Source organism: Myotis brandtii, unplaced genomic scaffold (assembly GCF_000412655.1).
Source record: "Myotis brandtii unplaced genomic scaffold, ASM41265v1 scaffold68, whole genome shotgun sequence".
Lineage (NCBI taxonomy): Eukaryota > Metazoa > Chordata > Mammalia > Chiroptera > Vespertilionidae > Myotis > Myotis brandtii.
In genome coordinates, this window is record NW_005370657.1 from 3,241,817 (window position 1) to 3,261,724 (window position 19,908).

The 19,908-nt window shown below is 37.3% G+C and overlaps 1 protein-coding gene across 10 annotated transcripts in view; it reads right to left on the reverse strand.

Moving 5' to 3' along the window:
* Nucleotides 1-17,862, reverse strand: part of GAPVD1 (GTPase activating protein and VPS9 domains 1) — a 37,839-nt gene extending 19,977 nt beyond the window's left edge. For 3 of the 10 annotated variants that reach the window (XM_014529375.1, XM_014529372.1, XM_014529371.1), the window contains exons 1-13: nt 17,639-17,862; nt 15,784-16,627; nt 14,242-14,328; nt 12,848-12,982; nt 12,513-12,702; nt 10,451-10,531; nt 9,044-9,204; nt 7,622-7,751; nt 5,904-6,029; nt 4,842-5,015; nt 3,039-3,179; nt 1,844-1,978; nt 1,287-1,406 (exon numbers count right to left, since the gene is read on the reverse strand). In XM_014529375.1, the coding sequence (XP_014384861.1) occupies nt 1,287-1,406; nt 1,844-1,978; nt 3,039-3,179; nt 4,842-5,015; nt 5,904-6,029; nt 7,622-7,751; nt 9,044-9,204; nt 10,451-10,531; nt 12,513-12,702; nt 12,848-12,982; nt 14,242-14,328; nt 15,784-16,627; nt 17,639-17,823 (2,509 nt within the window). In that variant the 5' untranslated portion in view covers nt 17,824-17,862. The remainder of the gene's footprint in view (nt 1-1,286; nt 1,407-1,843; nt 1,979-3,038; nt 3,180-4,841; nt 5,016-5,903; nt 6,030-7,621; nt 7,752-9,043; nt 9,205-10,450; nt 10,532-12,512; nt 12,703-12,847; nt 12,983-14,241; nt 14,329-15,783; nt 16,628-17,638) is intronic. The other 7 variants (XM_014529379.1, XM_014529376.1, XM_014529374.1 and 4 more) reach the window with 5 other exon arrangements.
* Between the last annotated feature and the right edge of the window lie 2,046 nt (nt 17,863-19,908).

A 19,908-nucleotide genomic window follows, 5' to 3' on the forward strand; every position in this document is an offset into this window, starting at 1 on the left:
GTGTAGATGTACCACAGTTTTCTAATCCATTCATCTGCTGATGGGCACTTAGGCTGTTTCCAAATCTTAGCTATGGTAAATTGGGCTGCTATGAACATAGGGATGCATATATCCTTTCTGATTGGTGTTTCTGGTTTCTTGGTACATATATGGATTTTAATTACATTTAAGTGGTCTATCTGCCTGCTACTTTTGATGGACAAATTATATCCCATAGTTAATGCAAAGATCACAGAGGCAGATGTAAATCTTCAAAATTTTCAGAATGTCACAACTTCCCTGAGGTTCAGCTTCTGCCTTTAAAAAGAGGGGCAACACTACCTACAGAAGAATAAAAAAAAAGTTGGAAAATTTAAAATTCTAATACTGCTCTCAGCAAATGACAATTTATAAAATAACTCATATTAATATGAATACTACTGCCTGGCTGGATGGCTCAGTGGTTGAGCGTTGACCTATAAACTAGGAGGTCACGATTCGATTCCCGGTCAGGGTACATGCCTGGGTTTCGGGCTCGATCCCCAATGTGGGGTGTGCAGGAGGCAGCCGATCAATGATTCTCTCTCATCACTGATTTTTATATCTCTCTCTCCCTCTCCCTTTCTGAAATCAATAAAAATATATTTTTTAAAAATAGATAAATAAAATACAATTTCCAAATGATATGTTCTATTTCTCCAAGTTATTTCACATACTTTAAAGCATTTAAAAAATAACTACAGCCCTAGCTGGTTTGGCTCAGTGGATAGAGCATCAGCCTTCAGACTGAAGGGTCCCAGGTTCGATTCCGGTTAAGGGCACATGCCCAGGTTGTGGGCTCGATCCCCAGTGTGGGGCGTGCAGGAGGCAGCCAATCAATGATTCTCTCTCATCATTGATGTTTCTATCTCTCTCTCCCTTTCCCTTCCTTTCTGAAATCAATAAAAATATATTTAAAAAATAAAAATAAAAAATAACTACATAAATTCTAATAAGTGGTTATATCAAAATTCATTTAGCCATTCTCATTTTTAATGGTTAGGTTGTTTCTAAATTATTTGCAAATATTAATGTTATGAAGAACATCTCTGTGCATAAGACATTCTCCATACATGGAACTATTTCCTTATGATTGATTCCTAAAGTGGACCAAATCTGGTATGTGAACTTTTAAGGTCTTACATACGTATCACCAAATTATGCCCCAAAGTGCTATAACAACTGATATCACCACCAGCAATGTGTAAGACTGCCAGTTTCACCATGAATGTGACTGTTTAAAAAGTCATCTCCTTTTCCCTTCTTACCATGAGTTACTTCATCCATGTCTGGACTAGTGACAGAATCTTTACCCCCAAAGTCAGAGCTGCACTCAGATCTCAGGTCTTCAATCTTATTGGGAATATCCTCAGAGGTTGCACTTATGCCTTTAAAAAAGAAAGCAAAAAATAAACAGCAAGAAGAATAAAATAACCACACAAAAAGTATATGAGATTTGGAGAAATGTAAATATTCTCAAATTTTTGTGCCCTAGTTCTATACATGTGAGTTATTGCTTAAATACATTTGCCTGGACTTGTGCAACATAACCAGAATTATCACATGCTATCTAAACACAGTAACGGAGCTACCAAGAACAGAGAGAGCTATAGAGGGAACACATCCAGACTGTTTGCCAGTTACTTCAACAGGCTCTCTAAAGCTACACATTAAACTCTCAGATTTAAGGGCCCATAGAAATAATTTTGTTTCCTGAAAATTACTCAGCTCTTAAATAAAACATATCTCTTTGCTATCAACTTTACAAATGGAGATGTGGGAACACACCTTGAAATCCTTATTCCTTAAAACAAGACAGACATACCCGACACAACACTGAGGCCTGGTGTGCTGGGGCGGGAACTGACCTCCCTGACATCCGTATCATCAGATGTGCTACCCAGTCCCGAACAGCTCTCCAATTCCTGCAGACGCTCCTCCTGCTTTAGATCTGGGGCCTCTAAACAGAAGACGTGAGGTGTCACATTAGTGATTGTTAGCATGCCAGGTTTAGCTTGTGACCCAGATGATGAAAGCTACCAGGGTATGAATGAAATCAGTGTAAATAGATTTCTAAGTCTGGGCCAGTTAGCAAAGTTAGTAAGATCAAGTGTTAAGAAAGTCAAGGTTGTTATTTTCATCCCCAATCTAGGCCAGTTAGTTGTGCAAAAATGAAAACTTCTTCCAGGTCACTAATCTCACAGTGTGTGTTCTTGGTTAGCAAGTCAACTAAACAAGAGAATATGAAATAACCTAGCATTAAATCAACCACTTTCTAAAAAACAACTCCTATGGATGCTCAACAGGTAGTGAGCCAATCCTACTGTCTTCTTATGTAAGTTTAGCATGTCTGAATATGTTAACGTTATTCAACATATATAGGATCACTATATTATTCTTGAGCCAAGCAGATCAGACAGAATGTAATTCAGACATAGTTATTTATATTTGCATTCTGGTAGTTGACATTTAGTTGAAGGCAAAGATTTATCTTCATAATCAGGGGGGAAAGTAGAAATGCAATACATAAGAAAAAACAAAGTACAAAACACTTCATATACATTTATAATAATTGTGCACAAAATAATTTGCAGTACTCCAGAGTCTGAATTTCAGCACATTTCAAAAATACATTCGATATCTTTAAAGGGTCAAGTTCTCCCCATGTAAATCTAAACATGCTTACCAGGTATCCAACCACTCAGGGCTCCTATTTGTGATGAGTTCATGGGAGAGACTGGACTCAATCCACACAGAACCCTGATGAGTTACTAACAGTTGCTTCCAAAAGAACTGAACAGTCAGACAGCACCTGCCATCTTAGCCCATGCCATTCAAAACTGCATTTTTTCTTGATGAAAGAAAATGCCTTACGCTAATTTTCCATGTGACATTCTTAGCAATTGGATTGCCTCATACTTGTCAAAGGTATATCTGACAAAATGTCCATCATATAGAAATTAGAATACCTTACATTTAAACGTCTGTGCAAATCAAAATGCAAATGACAGCATACTAACCTGAGTCACTTGGCAAAACCTCTACACTCCAAGCTTCGCTTGTTGTCTCTGATATGGTAGAACCAGTGCAGGGGTCAAGAAGCACTGACCCTGACCCTGGCAGGCACAGTAAACTGCCTAACATGTTCTCTGCTGCTGCACCTGTATAACCAGTGGGGAGCAAAGGGTTAACAAAGGTCCTGATGGAGAGCGCACAATAACGGAGAAAAGCCGAACACTAACGCTCACAGACCTCTCTACTCCAGCCACAAGAAAGGAGCCACGGTAAGAGCAATTTCAATCAATAACACCACTAAACACGCACATTTCCCCTGTGGTCACAGTGACACGAGCTCTTTTTCACCCACTGCCGCCTGTGCACCTTGAACTCTCCGTAGAGAAAACACATTGTTGGATCAAGTCATTTCAACTAGCTTTCACCTTGGTTTTTCAGCAGATTTTTGTGTGTGTCCCCAATAACTCTCTCAAATTTATAGTCCGACAAGGATTAAAACCACTCAGACATTTAACCACATCGAGTTACACTGGCCAAAATATGTTCTCTTCTGGCACATTAGCCACATATTCAGAGCAATAAAATGTATTTGCAGGAAAACACACCACCTCTGTAGTACTTGTTTAACTGCAAATGCAGCTTATTGCTGAAATACAGCTTACTGCCAGAAAAAATACTAAATACTTAGCATCTGGAACAAAGTAATATAGAAACCAATTAAGAAATCTATTTACACTACTTAAAAATACATACAGGATTAAACATTACTGTACACCTGTGTTAAAAATACTCAAGTTCTGGCCTGGCTGGCAGATAATTTTTTAAAATTTATCTTTATTGTTCAAAGTATTATAAATGTTCCCCTTTCCCCCCCATTGACCCCCTCCACCCTGCCCCTACCCCCATGACATAATTATAAATATAATATCTGAACATAATTGGGGAGGGGATAAAGGGCAGTGGGTGGGAGAAGAGATGAAACAAACTAGCCACGTGTATGAGTAACTGTCAGAGCTGAGTGATGGGTACATAAAGTTTATTACACTATTCTCTCTTGTACTTGTTTGAAATGTTCCATGATTTTTTAAAAAATGAAGAAGGTATCTTTCAGAACTCAAAGAAGGGTGAATTTTAATGTTTGTAAGCTGTGCATCAATAAACTTGATGTAAAAAAGGAAAAAGACAAAACTAGTTACTTTTCCACCCTCACCGGTTTGAAATGCTCGCCCAGGTTGCGGGCTCAATCCCCAGCAGGGGGCGTGCGGGAGGCAGCCAATCAATGATTCTCTCTCATCATTGATATTTCTCTCTTTCTCTCCCTCTCCCTTCTTCTCTGAAATCAATAAAAATACATTCTTTTAAAAACTAGTTACTTTTTGGAACTGAATTAATACTTCCAGAAGTAAACTCAATTTTTAGGCTCTCAGTATCATATTATTCCGAAAGATTTTATGGCTATAATCTGTCAGAATTTTCATTTTAAGGTAGGTGTTTCGTCTCTAAAGAACATCCTAATTATAGACTAAGAACATATACTATGCCCTACAAACAAGACTGGACGAGAAGCTAATTCAAAAGACTGGTTTTTCTCTTTTGGGGGTTGGGGGTGAAGTTAAATGTAGACAGAAAAAACATACCTATATTTAAGTAAAGAAAAAATACACGAATGCCTGGCTATATGCAGCTGTCTCAGTTTCCCAGTTAGGGCTAACACACACACCACATTTGTCAGAGCACTGAAGTTCCCTCCCATGAAGGGTGGTGGACATGAAATAAGCAATATTCCAGAGACATTAAATAGAAATTACCTGCAATTTCTTGCAAACGATCTTCGTCAATGTTAGGGTCAAAATCACTTCCCAAGACATCTGTGCTCCAGGTCTCACTCACTGTTTCTGATATGTCCCTATCATCCGTCAGTCCCATCATGTCACGGATTTCAAACTTCCTCAGCTTATCATCGAGATTATCCTGTGTTGTGGCTATCAGAAACAAAATTAAGCATTTAAAAAATGGTAGCACAGCTATGATTTCTTAATCAAATTGGAAGAACTTTATGTCTTCGAACTTCATTCTACATATTTTATAATTAACACGGGGTACATAGTACCAAAAAACACTGAATTATTCCCCCATAGATGTAGGCTTTTAAAAAAACTCCACAGGTAATTTTTATACACACTAAAGTCTAAGAATCAGTCTCGAACCCAGTTGAGGGCATCCCAGAAGGACACCAGGGATCTTTAAATAAATCCAAAGGCCCTTTTCCAATTAATCTTCCTAAAGCACAACAGGGACCCAGCTGTTCTTCAATCCTTCCCTCATACTATTCCCCTCCTTGGGAGATCCTGGATAAGTACCTGGTTTGCCACCTCTCTGACTTGCTTATACCATGCCTTCACCTAGAATGCCTGATCTCCAGCTTCTGCCCGTGCAATGCCAGCCAGGCTTTAAGGCTAATATTTTCTTCCAATAAGCTTTTCCTGCACTTTCAACCGCTGTATCTCGCACTCAGAATGGCCACCGCAACTCTTATGATACTACTAATCATTTGTGTACCATTCTCTCCCTATTCCAGATACTTTGAGACCTCAGGTTTTACCACTATCTTTGTATCTCTGAAAATTTTAATATTACAGAATTCAAGAAATTCATTTTAGTTATTCTATGTAATTCAAGTCTAAACAATTCACTTACCAACTAACCACATCTTTAAGAACTGAAGGAACTACGAGTAAGTGCAAGTTTAATGCTCATTATATAATCAAATGTATTCTTACTGCAACAGCCAACTTACATGGCAGCTCATCATTCACCTGGCAACCAGGGAAGTTCTTGCCCCTTGAGCGGCTGTGTCCACTCCAGCTTACCTTGCTCGTGCTCCAGTAGCTGCAGAGCGTCAGCCCCGTTACTCCCCGAAGGTCCTGCTCCCAGTTCCGACACAGACTCTCCTTCCAGGTCAAGAGAGGACACTGAATTGGAGCGATTGGAAGGACCTAGAGAAATGTTTCTACTGTAAGTGAGCCATCATGCAATTTTTCATGCCTTTATAAGGCACTAAAGATAAAGACTAAAGTGCTTTTAATACTGCTTTTATACCTTAAAAATATATATGCCCTTTAGGCCAGTAATTCTGCCTCTAGAGAATTATCCTAAGGAACAGTTCAAAAACTCATCTAAGGTTGCTTATTTCAGGGCTTCTTATAAGTGGAAAGCAGAAGCAATCTACATCTTTAATCATAGAAGAATGTTTAAATAAACTATGAAAGAAAACAGCCATTAAACACTACGTTATTTAAAAATGTTAAATCATCAAGGGAAATGTTACTATTATATTGTTAAAAAAAAAGGTTACAAAACAGCACAATCTTAATCTTGCTACAAATGAACCAAAATGTTAACTGTTATTAACAGAATGATGAGATTACAATGATTCCATTTCTTTTCAGCATTTTCTAGAATGAAACTGTTACTTATGCTTTGAAAAATTAGAGGAAAGAAAAAGTTACTACATTTTATGCTTATTTTAAAATGTTAGTAAAGTTGCCGAAACCGGTTTGGCTCAGTGGATAGAGCGTCGGCCTGCGGACTGAAAGGTCCCAGGTTCGATTCCGGTCAAGGGCATGTACCTGGGTTGCGGGCACATCCCCAGTAGGAGGTGTGCAGGAGGCAGCTGATCGATGTTTCTCTCTCATCGATGTTTCTAGCTCTCTATCTCTCTCCCTTCCTCTCCTCTGTGAAACAATAAAATATATTAAAAAAAAAAATGTTAGTAAAGTTGAACTTATTCATTAAAAAAGTTGCTCTTGCCCAGGCCGGTTTTCTCAGTGGTTAGAGCGTTGGCCCCCAGACTGAAGGATCTTGGATTTGATTCCAGTCAGGGGCACCACCGCCTCGGTTGCAGGCTTGATCCAGGCTCGAGCCCCGGGCCCCGGTCGGGGTGCATTCAGGAGGCAACTAATGAATGCTTCTCTCTCTCTCTCTCTCTCCCTTCCACTCTCTCTAAAAATCAATGGGGGGAAAAATGTCCTCAGGTGAGGATTAACAAAAAAACAAAAAGTTGATCCTAGCATATGGAATGACATAGTCTTACTTCCTAATCTTGCCTTTAAATTTCTTTTTTATTCCTATTTTCATTTTATCTTACTGCTTCATAAAAGGTGTGAGTGTGTAAATATGCAGAACATTAGAAGTACATACAACATCCTGAAACACCAGTGAGTCCATTCTTTTCCATTTAGACATGCATCGCATCCCTCTAAAGGAGCTCTACTCGCTTTGGTATATATCAGCGTTAGAGAAACAAAACTTGGTATTATTCAAGTCCCAGTGAAGACTCAGACCTTCTCCATTTTTTATGACCATCAGTCTCTTGCAATCTTTTTCTAACATTTTTTTTCTTGCAATCTTAATTTTATTCAAGAAAGAATCTTACAGCCAACTGTTCAAGATCATTAGAGGAAAACTTCATTAGTCTCCTCAGTCAGGGGCACAGATGGTGTAATTATAATTTATAAGGCTCCTTTAAAGAACACAAAACAAAACATTACTTGAATCACACAACTCCTTGAATGAAGTAACCCTTCACCTTCAGATATTCCTTCCAGATTATCACTGCAGAGGGAAAAGCGCAAGGTTTTATCAGGTTTACCGTGGAGTTTGTTTTCATCGACAGGGACATCTCCTTGTCCTCCATCCGAAAGTTGCATGTTTAGGACCTAAAAAATAAAATGCCATTGATTTGTCACAACAGAAAGAAAACAAACTACAGCAAATGCATATTTAAGTTATTTTTAACCTAAAATTATTTTTTAATTAAAACCAATCTACAAGGTTCTGATCAAGCTTTAAGTACCACTAGAAGAAAAGAGTAAGTATCAGTGAGAAGAACTGAAACTTTGCCCTTCCATCTCCCGACCAGTGCCAGAGTTTGAACAGACCTAGAGAGTGGTATGAATTAACTGAAAGGGATCATTTCCCTGCGTAGGAATACGAACTGCTGTCTTCAAGGCTGCCACTGAACTGGGGTTTGGGTACAGGTAACATGGTAAGGTAAATGCACAGAACTCGCTGAGTGACATTCAGCTGTTCGTTTTTTTCCTTATTAAGCATTCCCATGGTTGTTATGTTTTTTATTACATTCTAGGCTTCCTAAAATGTTGATCCTGACAGTTTTTTTAGCTCATTCTTTTTGTGTGTGTGTATAGGGACAGAGTTTAGGACTTTGACAGTTCTCTTTCCTATGAGTCATGTCACAATTCCAAACATAGCCAACGACCATCATCACTTTAACAACCCTGTAACTGGTCCCTTATTCCCAGGCCAGGACTAGTTTTCTTGAATAGTAAGCACTCACTTTTGAATGTAATATGTTGCTTTTTTTTTGGGGGGGGGGGGACACACACAATATATTAGGAGGGGTTCTACCTTTAGAGAGGCAAGATTTCTTCTTTCCCTTTGCCCCTGCCCCAAGCTCTTGTTTACAAACATCTTAAAAATGATTCCCATACCCTCAATCCCATTTCTTCAAAATATTTTACACTTTTAGTTTTTTTTTTCCACAGTTATCTCTTCCATTTCTTCCTAACTGGCCAAAGGAAAGAAAGTATTTCTAAAGAATGTTCAGCTCTTTAAAGCAGGAATACCACTGGAATATCATTAGATAGAAAATAAACATAAATCACTTCCTACAGGTCACTGGAAAAGTCTCTTCAATTTCCATACCACAATTTCCTGGCTCCCTGGCTCTTCTACTATTAGGAAACTTCCTTTAGGTGTGGCCTGGCCACCGACTACAGTGCCATAAATGCACCAACGTGCAGGGCCTCCAGCACTGTGCACAGGAAATTTAGCACTAGATGGTACGTCCTGGTAGGCCCACTGACGATAATGAAAAATATTCATTCAACGCATAGTGATTGAGAGAAGCAAGGGGCCATTAATTAGAAGAATAGAATCCACATTTCTAAACATTGGTGGCTATGAGTTAAATGTAACAATACATGCATACCTCATTTTCTGACATCATCCCTGGAGTAAGCTGGGGACCTGTCCCTAAGGAAATGACCAGCACTTCCTCGGGCTGCACCTCTGGGATGGTTTCTTGAGATGATCCTTCATGGTCCATATGTAAGTCCATTAGCACATTGGTGCGGCTTTTGCTCCGAGTTGCTGATAAAAAAAGTTAAATTAGTCATTTTAGAGAAAAAGATAAAATGAAGAAAATGGCACACTAAATACAAAAGTATTTTTTATTAATGTAGAACATTTGCACATGCACACACACAAAAGGAATGGTGAAAATATGAATAAGAAAAAAAACCCTGTCTCTTCCCAGTTACTCTATTGATGACTAATACTTATTCTCCTTTAAAACTGATCACCAGAAACAATGACCCAGGTTCACCTGACAGGGAGTGACACACAGATGACCACACCTACAGAATAGCGAACATGTCCCCCATCAATTTAAGACTTGGGATGACAAGAACAGCATAACCTACCTTATTTCTTATCTGTTCAAGACACTTTCAATTATTTCTCCTATAAAATGATTTAACTGCCACAGGTCTCCCATACTAATAACTCAAAAGCATTAGAAAATTTCATATAGAAATCTGATAGCCATATAAAGTAATGTACATTAGTAATTAATTAGGTAAATATTGAAAAACCAGAATCCGTTTTTGAAAACACACTGTTTTCCTGAAATGTATTAACCTCTTTCCAAAGATAAAGGAGCGATTCTTCAATGTTTGAATACAAGTTTCCTTTCTGCTTACTGGAAACATTCTAAATTAATACAGAATCTAATTATTTGGGGATGTTTTCCCCTACCTAATACTTTTTCCTAAAATAACCCATCCTATAGAACTTACAAGAACTTCAGAAATATTTGGGTAGTTTATAATAATTTCTCTGTGAGTTTTAGTCTTCTGTGGTAAGTTTCTATTTTCTTTCAGAGGTCAACAAAAATTCAATGCAACCAGAAAACTAACTAGAAAGTCTACTTCAGTGCAAAATAATTAAAAGTACAGACATAAAGCAAAGCACTTTATAGTAACAAGTCTTTCAACTTCACTTTAAGTAGCTTTCAGCTACTTAAAGACAGAAATATAGACAATCATCTTCTCTCCACAATGCTGTTGATGTGTTGATTAATCACTCTTACTTTCAAAATTTTAGGGCACACGTCAAAAGTCAGGTTCACCTCACTATCTTCTACTGAATTGTGAACTTAAATTCAGCTTCATGAACTTCATGAATTTTAAGTAACAAACCTCATAATTTATAAAAATGCAAGTGACCAAAACTTATGTAACACAAAGCAAAAGCAACATGCACATGGAGCACACTTTTATAAATTATTTCTTAAATAAGAGTTGCACATGAAGAGTAAGAACAGCCTATTACCCACCAAATGGGGTTACTAGAGTAATATGAGCTGTAAGATTGGTGGCTGAGGAATCCCAGGCAGTGATGGCTGCTAACTGATGTCCTGGGTTGCGAAAGCATTAAACAGAAAGAAAATCAACCCTCTGAATAATGGACACATTTTTTAAAATATGAAATAAATTCAATGACCAAGTCACATGACTATACAAAATACTACTGGAAAAACTGAAATTTACTTTCCATTCTACCCATATTTAATAATACTTCTGGAAGTTATGAAGTGGAAGAACTAATGTATAGCAGTGAATATGGAGAAAAAATATCTAATATACCAAAAATCACTCATTTCTTCATGCTGAAATAGTAAAAACAGCCTATAACATTAAAAATCATTGAGTGTCAAACTTTTTTTCCTATTTTTAATTCTGAAAATTTACATTTTGGAATGATGAAAGCCAAACACTTGAAGAATATGTCACATTCCTGTTGATGATATTATTTCATATTATATTAAATGTAAGGTAGATTAATTTTAAGAAACTGATAGTTCTTTTTTTATTATTGATTTTTTTTACAGAGAGGAAGGGAGAGGGATAGAGAGTTAGAAACATCGATGAGAGAGAAACACCCATCAGCTGCCTCCTGCACACCCCCCACTGGGGATGTGCCCGCAACCAAGGTACATGCGCTTGACTGGAATCGAACCTGGGACCCTTGATTCCGCAGGCTGACGCTCTATCCACTGAGCCAAACCAGTTAGGGCAAAACTGATAGTTCTTAACACATCGACTCATTCTTCCAAATGTGTAAACTATAGTAACTATAGCTGAGCTCCTCATTATCATGAAAAAAAATGGTGCTAAACTACTGCATTCCCTCTGCCTAAACACTCTTTCCCTGCCTTGTTTACTTTGTGGAACACCCTTTCGTCCTTCAAGAGAAAGCACAGGCTTCACCTGCTCCAGGGTCACCTTCTCTAGGTGTCCGGTAATCCTCTGTGCTCATCTCCATCAAACACAGTACACTGAAGGGCAATGGTCTCTTTTTGTTTTCCCCAACTAGACTAGGGCAGCTAACTTAAAGTACGGACATGTCCTAAGGTCTTTATATCCCCAGTGTCTAACACAGTACCCTACCTGCAGGACAGTGATTATAATACCTACTCTTTTAGTGGATTTTTTGCATGCAGATTAAATGAAACACATTTATAAAGTGCTTACCCAGTGTCTGGTACATAATATATGCTCAATTAAATTTTTGGTGCATATCTATAGATAATAGATGTTTACTAAGTGAATAAAATGTAAGCCTAATTCTTAAATAAATGAATATATGACTAAATAAAATAGGATTTTTGCTTTATTTTATTAAAAAAGATTGCTCAGCTGATAAAAGACTGATTATTATTACTTTTTAAATATATTTTTATTGATTTCAGAGAGGAAGGGGGAGGGGGAGAGAAAGAGAGAGAGAGAGAGAGAGAGAGAGAAACATCAATAATGAGAATAATTGATCTGTTGCCTCCTATACGCCCCATACTGGGGATCAAGTCCACAGCCCGGGCATGTGCCCTTGACCAGAATTGAATCTTGAATCTGGGACCCGCAGGCCGATGCTCTATCCACTGAGCCAAACCAGCTAGGGCAAAGACTGATTATTTATAACAATAATGAAAAAAATAGTACCTATGTAGTTTCAACTTTACTGATAGAAACTTCTAATATTATTTTATTATATTATTCAGAACTTTGTAGAAAGGACGGGGCTACATAATTCAAATAATGACTGGTTGTAACAACTGACACTTTCAAAATTTTCCAAGACAAGACACTAAAATACAAAGCATACCATACGTGGCATGATTTCAATTAATTATGAAAAAGTACATCTAGATAAAGCAAAAGTCTACTGCTAAACCTTAATTAATCTAGTACAATTGTAAAAAACTGAATTACTACCAGTAAACATGGAGAAAAATGTTTCCAAATTATTTAAAACTATATTTCAAAACACTGAGCAATAACAAAGGCTAACAAAGTAGTATTAAATGTAAGGCAAAGCCTAATATGAGAAAGTCTCTTTACCTATAGGCAATCGATTCTTTTTATTTGCTGGAGTGGTTGCCGGAGACAACTGAGGAGTATTGTAGGGAGTCATTTCCAAACTGCTGCTTTTCCCTGGCTTTGCCTGGGGTAGGTTAGCCAATAAATTGTCAAGAGCCATTCTATCTTCTCTCAGTTGGTCTCCAGACATCACACTCTTCATAAAATTCACCTGGCAAAAATAAAATGACATTAGCTACTGAAATCAATTTTTCATACCCAATATATATTTCTGACACAATGTACTCATCTATGACTCTGCCCATGCTTAGATAAATGACTTCTGAGAAAATCCTATTAAAGAATAAAGCCATTACCAGAGTAATAAGCTGACTGTAGGTTATATAAACCACAGTTCTGCTCAATCCTTCCAGAAGATTAACAGAGGACATTGGAGGGGTTTCCACTGCACGGCCCCCAATCACAACATCAAGGAAAGCAGCAACACAGCTCTGTTAAAACAGGAAAAGATCACAGTGAAAGACCTCCCCTTTAAGATAAGGGAACAAAATTTCCGATGAAGGTGGACAAGCATGCAAAAAGTTTTTCTTCTTAAAAATGATATTAAACTTAACCTTTAAAAAATTAAATTCTCTATGAATTGATACAGAATAATCTCTAAGATACTCTGGTACAAGAAACAAACATGATACAGAAGATTATACACTATCTAACCATTTGTGAAAGGAAAAGATGGGTGATTGGGAAATATATGAAGGAATTTGCTGGCATACATGTAGAACTCTTGAAGCATACACAAAAGACATGTCAATAACCTTTTGGGGAGCCCTGACTGGTTTGGCTCAGTGGATAGAGCGTCGGCCTGAGGACTGAGAGGTCCCGGGTTCGATTCCAGTCAAGGGCATGTGCCTTGGTTGCGGGGACATCCCCAGTGGGGGGTGTGCAGGAGGCAGCTGATCGGTGTTTCTCTCTCATCGATGTTTCTAACTCTCTATCCCTCTCCCTTCCTCTCTGTAAAAAAAATCAATAAAATATATATATATAAAAAAATAACCTTTTGGGGAGGAAATTAAGGCTAGTAATCAGAGGTGGAAGGGATATTTCACTGTATAACTTTTGAATTTTATAATAGGTTGAATGTAGCCTACTCAAATATGATTAAAATTTTATTTAAATTGAACAATACCATATATACTAATTTATGAAATACACTTAAAATTATTGATTATTTGATTTAGTGACAATTTTTTAAAATTAAACTTCCTAAAATAAAATAATCTTTTTTATTTTTTATTGATTTCAGAGATGGAGAGAGAAACATCAATGATGACAGAGAATAATTGATTGGCTGCCTCCTGCAAACCCCTTACTGGGAATCGAGCCCGAAACCTGGGCATGTACCCTTGACTGGAATCGAACCCGAGACCTTTCAGTCTGCAGGCCATCGCTCTATCCACTGAGCCAAACCGATTAGAGCAAAAAATAAAATAATCTTAATAGCTCCTTGGTTCTCATTACAATAGCATCTCCTCGACACTTCTATAAGTGAGAATTAGTCATCTTTAGTGACATTTGCCATTAAGCTGCTGATCCAACATTATGTGCACTATAGCTACACCAAGAGTCAATGAAAGACTAATTTATACAATACCTAAGGACGAGATTTAAGGAAGGGAAAAGTTAGATTTGCTAATACTTTGGCAGAATTTTCTATAAACAGTATTTCACATGACATAGTATTCACTCTTACTTTGTCAAATTTTCCAAGACTGCCCTTTGTCCGGGGATCCCCCTCTTCAGAGCCAGTCATTGCTAACTGCTGCAACAGGCGGCCAACCTGCAACCCAAAGCAGTGGTGAGGAGACACAGGTTATAGATACCAAGTCCTCTCTCTATGAAAGCACTTCCACTCTTTGCTAGTGCATAATAATATTCATACACCTGACCAGACATACAAAATAGGGTCCCACCTGTGTATCCTGTCAACACCAGTTTTTACTATATTTAGAGTTATACAGAATAAATAGAAGATTTTGCTTTAATTTTTCGTTAACATATTATATCGCCATTAGGAAATAAAAACACAACACCTTTGTTTCTGATGGTGTACTTTTCATATGCTCAGAAACTTTAAAATTAATTTCTAAAAGCTGACTCAAACTATTTCAAGTTACTGTTAAGTACTTTACTCTACATAGTTCATAAAGCACTCCAGGTAGATGTTTTCTTTTCTAAATTTAAACGCAAACAATTTCTACAAAACATATGCTGTTTGGAAAGTAAACTTCACAGAGCAAGTTCCTTACTGCCAAAAGTGAACTGTTAACCCACTCTCTTTAAAGACACTTGGCTGAAAGTTAACATCATATAGCATCATCTTCTTAATATCTAGGACAATCTCCCCATTATTACTCATTTTGAAAATATGTGATTCCATCTCTGTTAGAGTGGCAAAAATAAAACTACAACTACATTATCATAAGAATAAATTTAGTATTTCACAGATGAAAACAAATTTTTTTAATTTTATTTCAGAGATTTCTATATAGTTAATTGCTCAATATCCTGATATGATAGAACTATCATAAAAAAAAACTTATCATTTAAAAAAACACACCACTCATCCAAAGATAGATTCTATTCCAAATAAACTCAGTCTTTCTTCTTCACAGTACTTCTGGGTGATAAGACATGATTAAAAGATTTGCTTAAGAAATAATAACATGATTTCAGTACTTCAAATAATTAGGGGGGAAAAGTGTTAATACGGGTCCAAAAACCCTCTTTCTGAGTTTCATATTTCAAATTTTGGGGACTTTAGAAAGGTTGGTTAGTACATATATGTGGCATGTCCAGTTCTTAGGTTAGCATCCTATAATCAAACATGTTAACATTTCAGCAGAAAAACATGAGTATTCATCAGCACTAAGTGGAATAACAAACAATTATAAATATCCTGTTAGTTCAGGCTGGGTTTTGTTACCAAATGAAGTAAAAAGATTCGGTTTTCAATCATTCAGGATTTTGAAATCATGGGAAGAGAAAATCTAATCATTCACATGTACGAGGACTCCAGTTAAAAACTAACACAAAATGTTTTATGACAAGAATATTTTTAAATCGCAATATGGCTGCTTTTATGTCTTAAGAAGCACATATTGAGGACAGTCTAAAGAAAGAGAATGGCAGGAATCTATGAATGGTAGTTGTCATCACATTTTCTGTTCCCACCCCCACTGCCTAATCAATTGATTTTAAATTGAATGCCATATAAATAATAACAAAAGCATACCTGCATCAGATTGAATCTTGCCACCTCATTAATAGGAGCGTCAGAAATTATTCCGTACTGTTCTGGATTGACAACTGCAGGGCAAATGAAGCAGGCCAACAGGAGATCAGTGCACATTGCCCTGACCTCCCCAACTTCCAGTCTATCTACACAGGAGAGGGTTTTGTACATCTGTGACACGATCCACCTCAAACTATGTGGAAAGCAGTATGTGTTCTGTTTGAGATAACCGATAAATTTGTTCACCAAAGTCACTAGTTTGGCCTCATTGGAATCCACCATCTCTTGAACCTTTTGCCTGAATCTATCTGAGCCTTTCTCTCCAAAGAGTTTTTCCTGTTGAGATGGGGAGAATCTCTCAATTAGTTTATTTGGATCTGTTTCCAAATGATCTTCATCTTCCACAAGCAGTTGCATGATTGGCTCATGTAAAGTAGCTGTGAGGAAAAGTTTGGCAGAAAACAGTCCTTCAGAAAAAAGTTTAAATAAGATGCTGAAGGCACAAGTTCCTCTCCTCAAAAGTCGCCTGGGGTTGTCACTTTCTTTAAGTTCAAATTCAATCAAGTATCTCAAAACCTGAAGGAGGTAGCTTTCATCTTCTTGCATAATGCAATTGCCATAGAGGGAGGTAAAAACTGTGTATATAACACTTTGTGTGTTCTCCTGATTAAGTTTCTCTCCAGCAACCAGAGAGGAGGCAATAAGACGAGGATTTTCCCTTAATCGACTCAAGAATTCTCCATAAGCAGTCTCCTGAAATCCCAATTGCTTATATCCATCAACAAACTGTGTATCTTCCAAAATCTTGGCATGTTGGCAACATTCAGCAGGGGAAGCTTCAGCACTAAAAAATGAGCAGACAAGCAAAACAATAAAATTAACAACAATAATAATATCACACATATACTATATGAAACATGGAATGTGAATTGGTTACAGTCCCAACGAAATCACTCATTGCTAAAATCTTTCAGACCATGAGCATCTGAATGTGTAAAGAAAGGAGAGAAAAAAGTACAAACAAAAACAAATTCCTCATATTAAATCAGGCTCAATGAAAAGTACCAAGAAAGAACCATTATTCTGATTTCTTTCATCAAAGATTAGTCCTGCCTCATTTTAAACTTCACATAAATGGAATCATACAGAGTATGTACTCCTCTGTGTCTGGCTTCTTTCCTCAACATTATGCTTCAGTACCACTATTCTTAGAGCTAAAAACTGCTTCTTCTGCTTCTTGGAACAACAGAACATGAGGTATTAACACAGTGAAAAACAAGGTTTCTAAAACTGAAAAGCAGATATACAATAGCAAAACATGGAAATTTACATATTAAATTATGTTAGAAGAAAAGTAGAACAAAGATAACTTACTGTCTACACTGATAAAATGTATATATATAGCCCTAACCGGTTTGGCTCAGCGGATAGAGTGTCGGCCTGCGGACTCAAGGGTCCCAGGTTTGATTCCGGTCAAGGGCATATACCTTGGTTGCGGGCACATCCCCAGTGAGGGGTGTGCAAGAGGCAGCTGATCGGTGTTTCTCTCTCATCGATGTTTCTAACTCTCTATCCCTCTCCCTTCCTCTCTGTAAAAAATCAATAAAATATATTTTTTTAAAAATGTGTATATATATAAAGATACAAAATTAATTGGTGTGGCATAAAATACTAATGCTTAAGTTATAATTCTCCATAACAGTGTTAAGTGATTTAAAAGAAACAAAATAAGCAGATTCACCTTAATGTTGACTTAAACTATTTTAAAGCAAGCACTTTGTTGGAAATAGATTCATTTATTTACAGTTAGCAGTTAACACAGAACCTATAAAAGACCTCAAAATCTTTTATTTACCTGGTTATGATAAGTCGATCCAAATTAATTCTCTGTTGCTTAGCAATCCATGCTGTACGATACAACTTTTCAGCTGTCTTAAGTACATCTGCATTGAGCCTCTGAATGAGCTGTTTCTCAGAGTTCACATATAAGCGTTCCTGCTTGAGGTGATGGGCCAGAGTATGAATATCTAACTTCACCATCTTCAAATGTGGAAAAGGTACAAAGGCTGATCACTAAGACTGAAAAGACAAATTTTAAAATGTTATGTTACTAAAATTGTTACCAAATCAAAAGGGACAGAATACATTAAGAATTAAGCTACATGCCCTGGCTGGTGTGGCTCAGTTGGTTGGGTGTCATCCTGTGCACCGAAAGGATGCTGGTTTGATTCCTGGTCAGGGCACATGCCTGGCTTTCAGGCTCGCTCACCAGTAGGGGGGCGTGCAGGAGGCAGCTGATCTATGTTCCACTCTTACATCAATGTTTCTCTCTCTCTCTCTCTCTCTCCCTTCCTCTAAAAATCAAGCAAAAAAATCTTAAAACAAAAAGAATTAAGCTGTATTTAGTAGCATGGTTAACTCTAATTTTAAAGTAATCCCTATATTTACTGTATTAGAGAAGCATCATGGGTTCAGTAAAGAAAAACTGATAAATACAGATAAGGAAAAAGCAAAGCTCCTAACAAGGCCACTGCTCAGAGATAGCCACTGCAAAAACCTTGTGTATATCCTTTAAGTCCAGTGTCTACTTACTAACACTGGCGTTTTCTTGACTGCTCTTTCACACTGCAGTCAATCACCATAGTCTGTTGACTTTTCAGAATACATCTCAAATCTGACTACTTCTCACCACTCCATCATCATCTCTCACCTGAAGCTCCATAACCACTACTTCCTAACTGATCTCCTGCTTCCTTTCTTACTAGAGTCTGTTCTCTCCTTGGCGTAGAGTAGTACCCTTCCAACTCCATCAGATCACTCTATTCCCTCCTAGGAAGTCCTCAAAGCCTCCGCATCTGCTGATCCTCTGTCTGGAAGGCTATTCCTCCTGATACCTTTGCAAGGTTACTGCATCAGGCCTTTGCTTCATGCAGGCCTCTCTGCTCAATATCTCTTTAAGAAGGCCTTCTCAAACAACTCTTTCTAAACTAGAAAATACCACTTCCTATTCCTTCTCCTGGCCTTTTCTTAAAGCACTTGCCCCATCTAGAATTCTATCACAGATACCCACTTGCATGCTCATCATGCTCAGAGCATGGCTCCCACCAGAAGGTAAGGGCCACCAGAGCCAAGGCTTGTCCGTTTGGTTCACTCATAGCTGTAATTTCAGGGCTGAGGAGAGGGCCCGGTTCACAGCAGGATTTGAATAAATATTTGCCAAAGGAATGAATGCTATCACACAATTCTTGTTTACCTAGTAGCTAAAATAGCACACATATTTTAAAGCATTATTATTTAAGCTATGCCCTTAAACCTAGAATGCCTGCCAGACCACAAATGCTTTATATCAACAATAGAAGTGCCTGTGGCCCAGGGAGCAGAATGCAACGCTGTGTCCAGACAGCAGGCAGTCATTAACTTAGAAAAATACTTCTCATTAAGAATTAAGCACTATGATTGTATACTCGTAAGTTGCTATGAGAATAAAGCTTTAATGTTCTCACCATAACAACACAACAAGAAAATGATATTATGTGAGGTGAAGGATGTGTTGACTAAACCTTATTATGGTCAACATTTTACAATACATACTTGTATCACATTATGTGCCTTAAATATACATTATATTTCAATTACATCTCAATAAAGCTGGGGGAAAGTGGTCCCAGCCAATCAGATTCTTAAGTGCCCTTAATGGACCTATTTGGAATTGATAAAATACAATTTGTAGTGAATTTAGATTTGAAAAGAGAAGACAACCTAGACCACAGAACTTTCAATGTGTTTAGAGATCCAATGAAAACGTATCCATATATATAAAATAAATATTTTGGTGCTAAGACAAAAAAATTTAAACATTATGGCTCCAGCTGAAAATATATTTAAAACCACCTTATTTTAAAAAATAGATTTAACAACTTTTAATTAAGTTTGGCTTCAGAAAATTTTTAACTTTCTTTTATTTTAATGAACTACTGATGACTTGGAAAATTTCAGATATTACCATCTAATCTGAACTAAATTGCTTTCAAAAAATACTTTCTTGTACCTTATCAATTCCCTAGTAAACTATGCAAAGATGTTATTCCAACTCTTCTAGATGGTTAAAGCCCCCTACTACTTTCC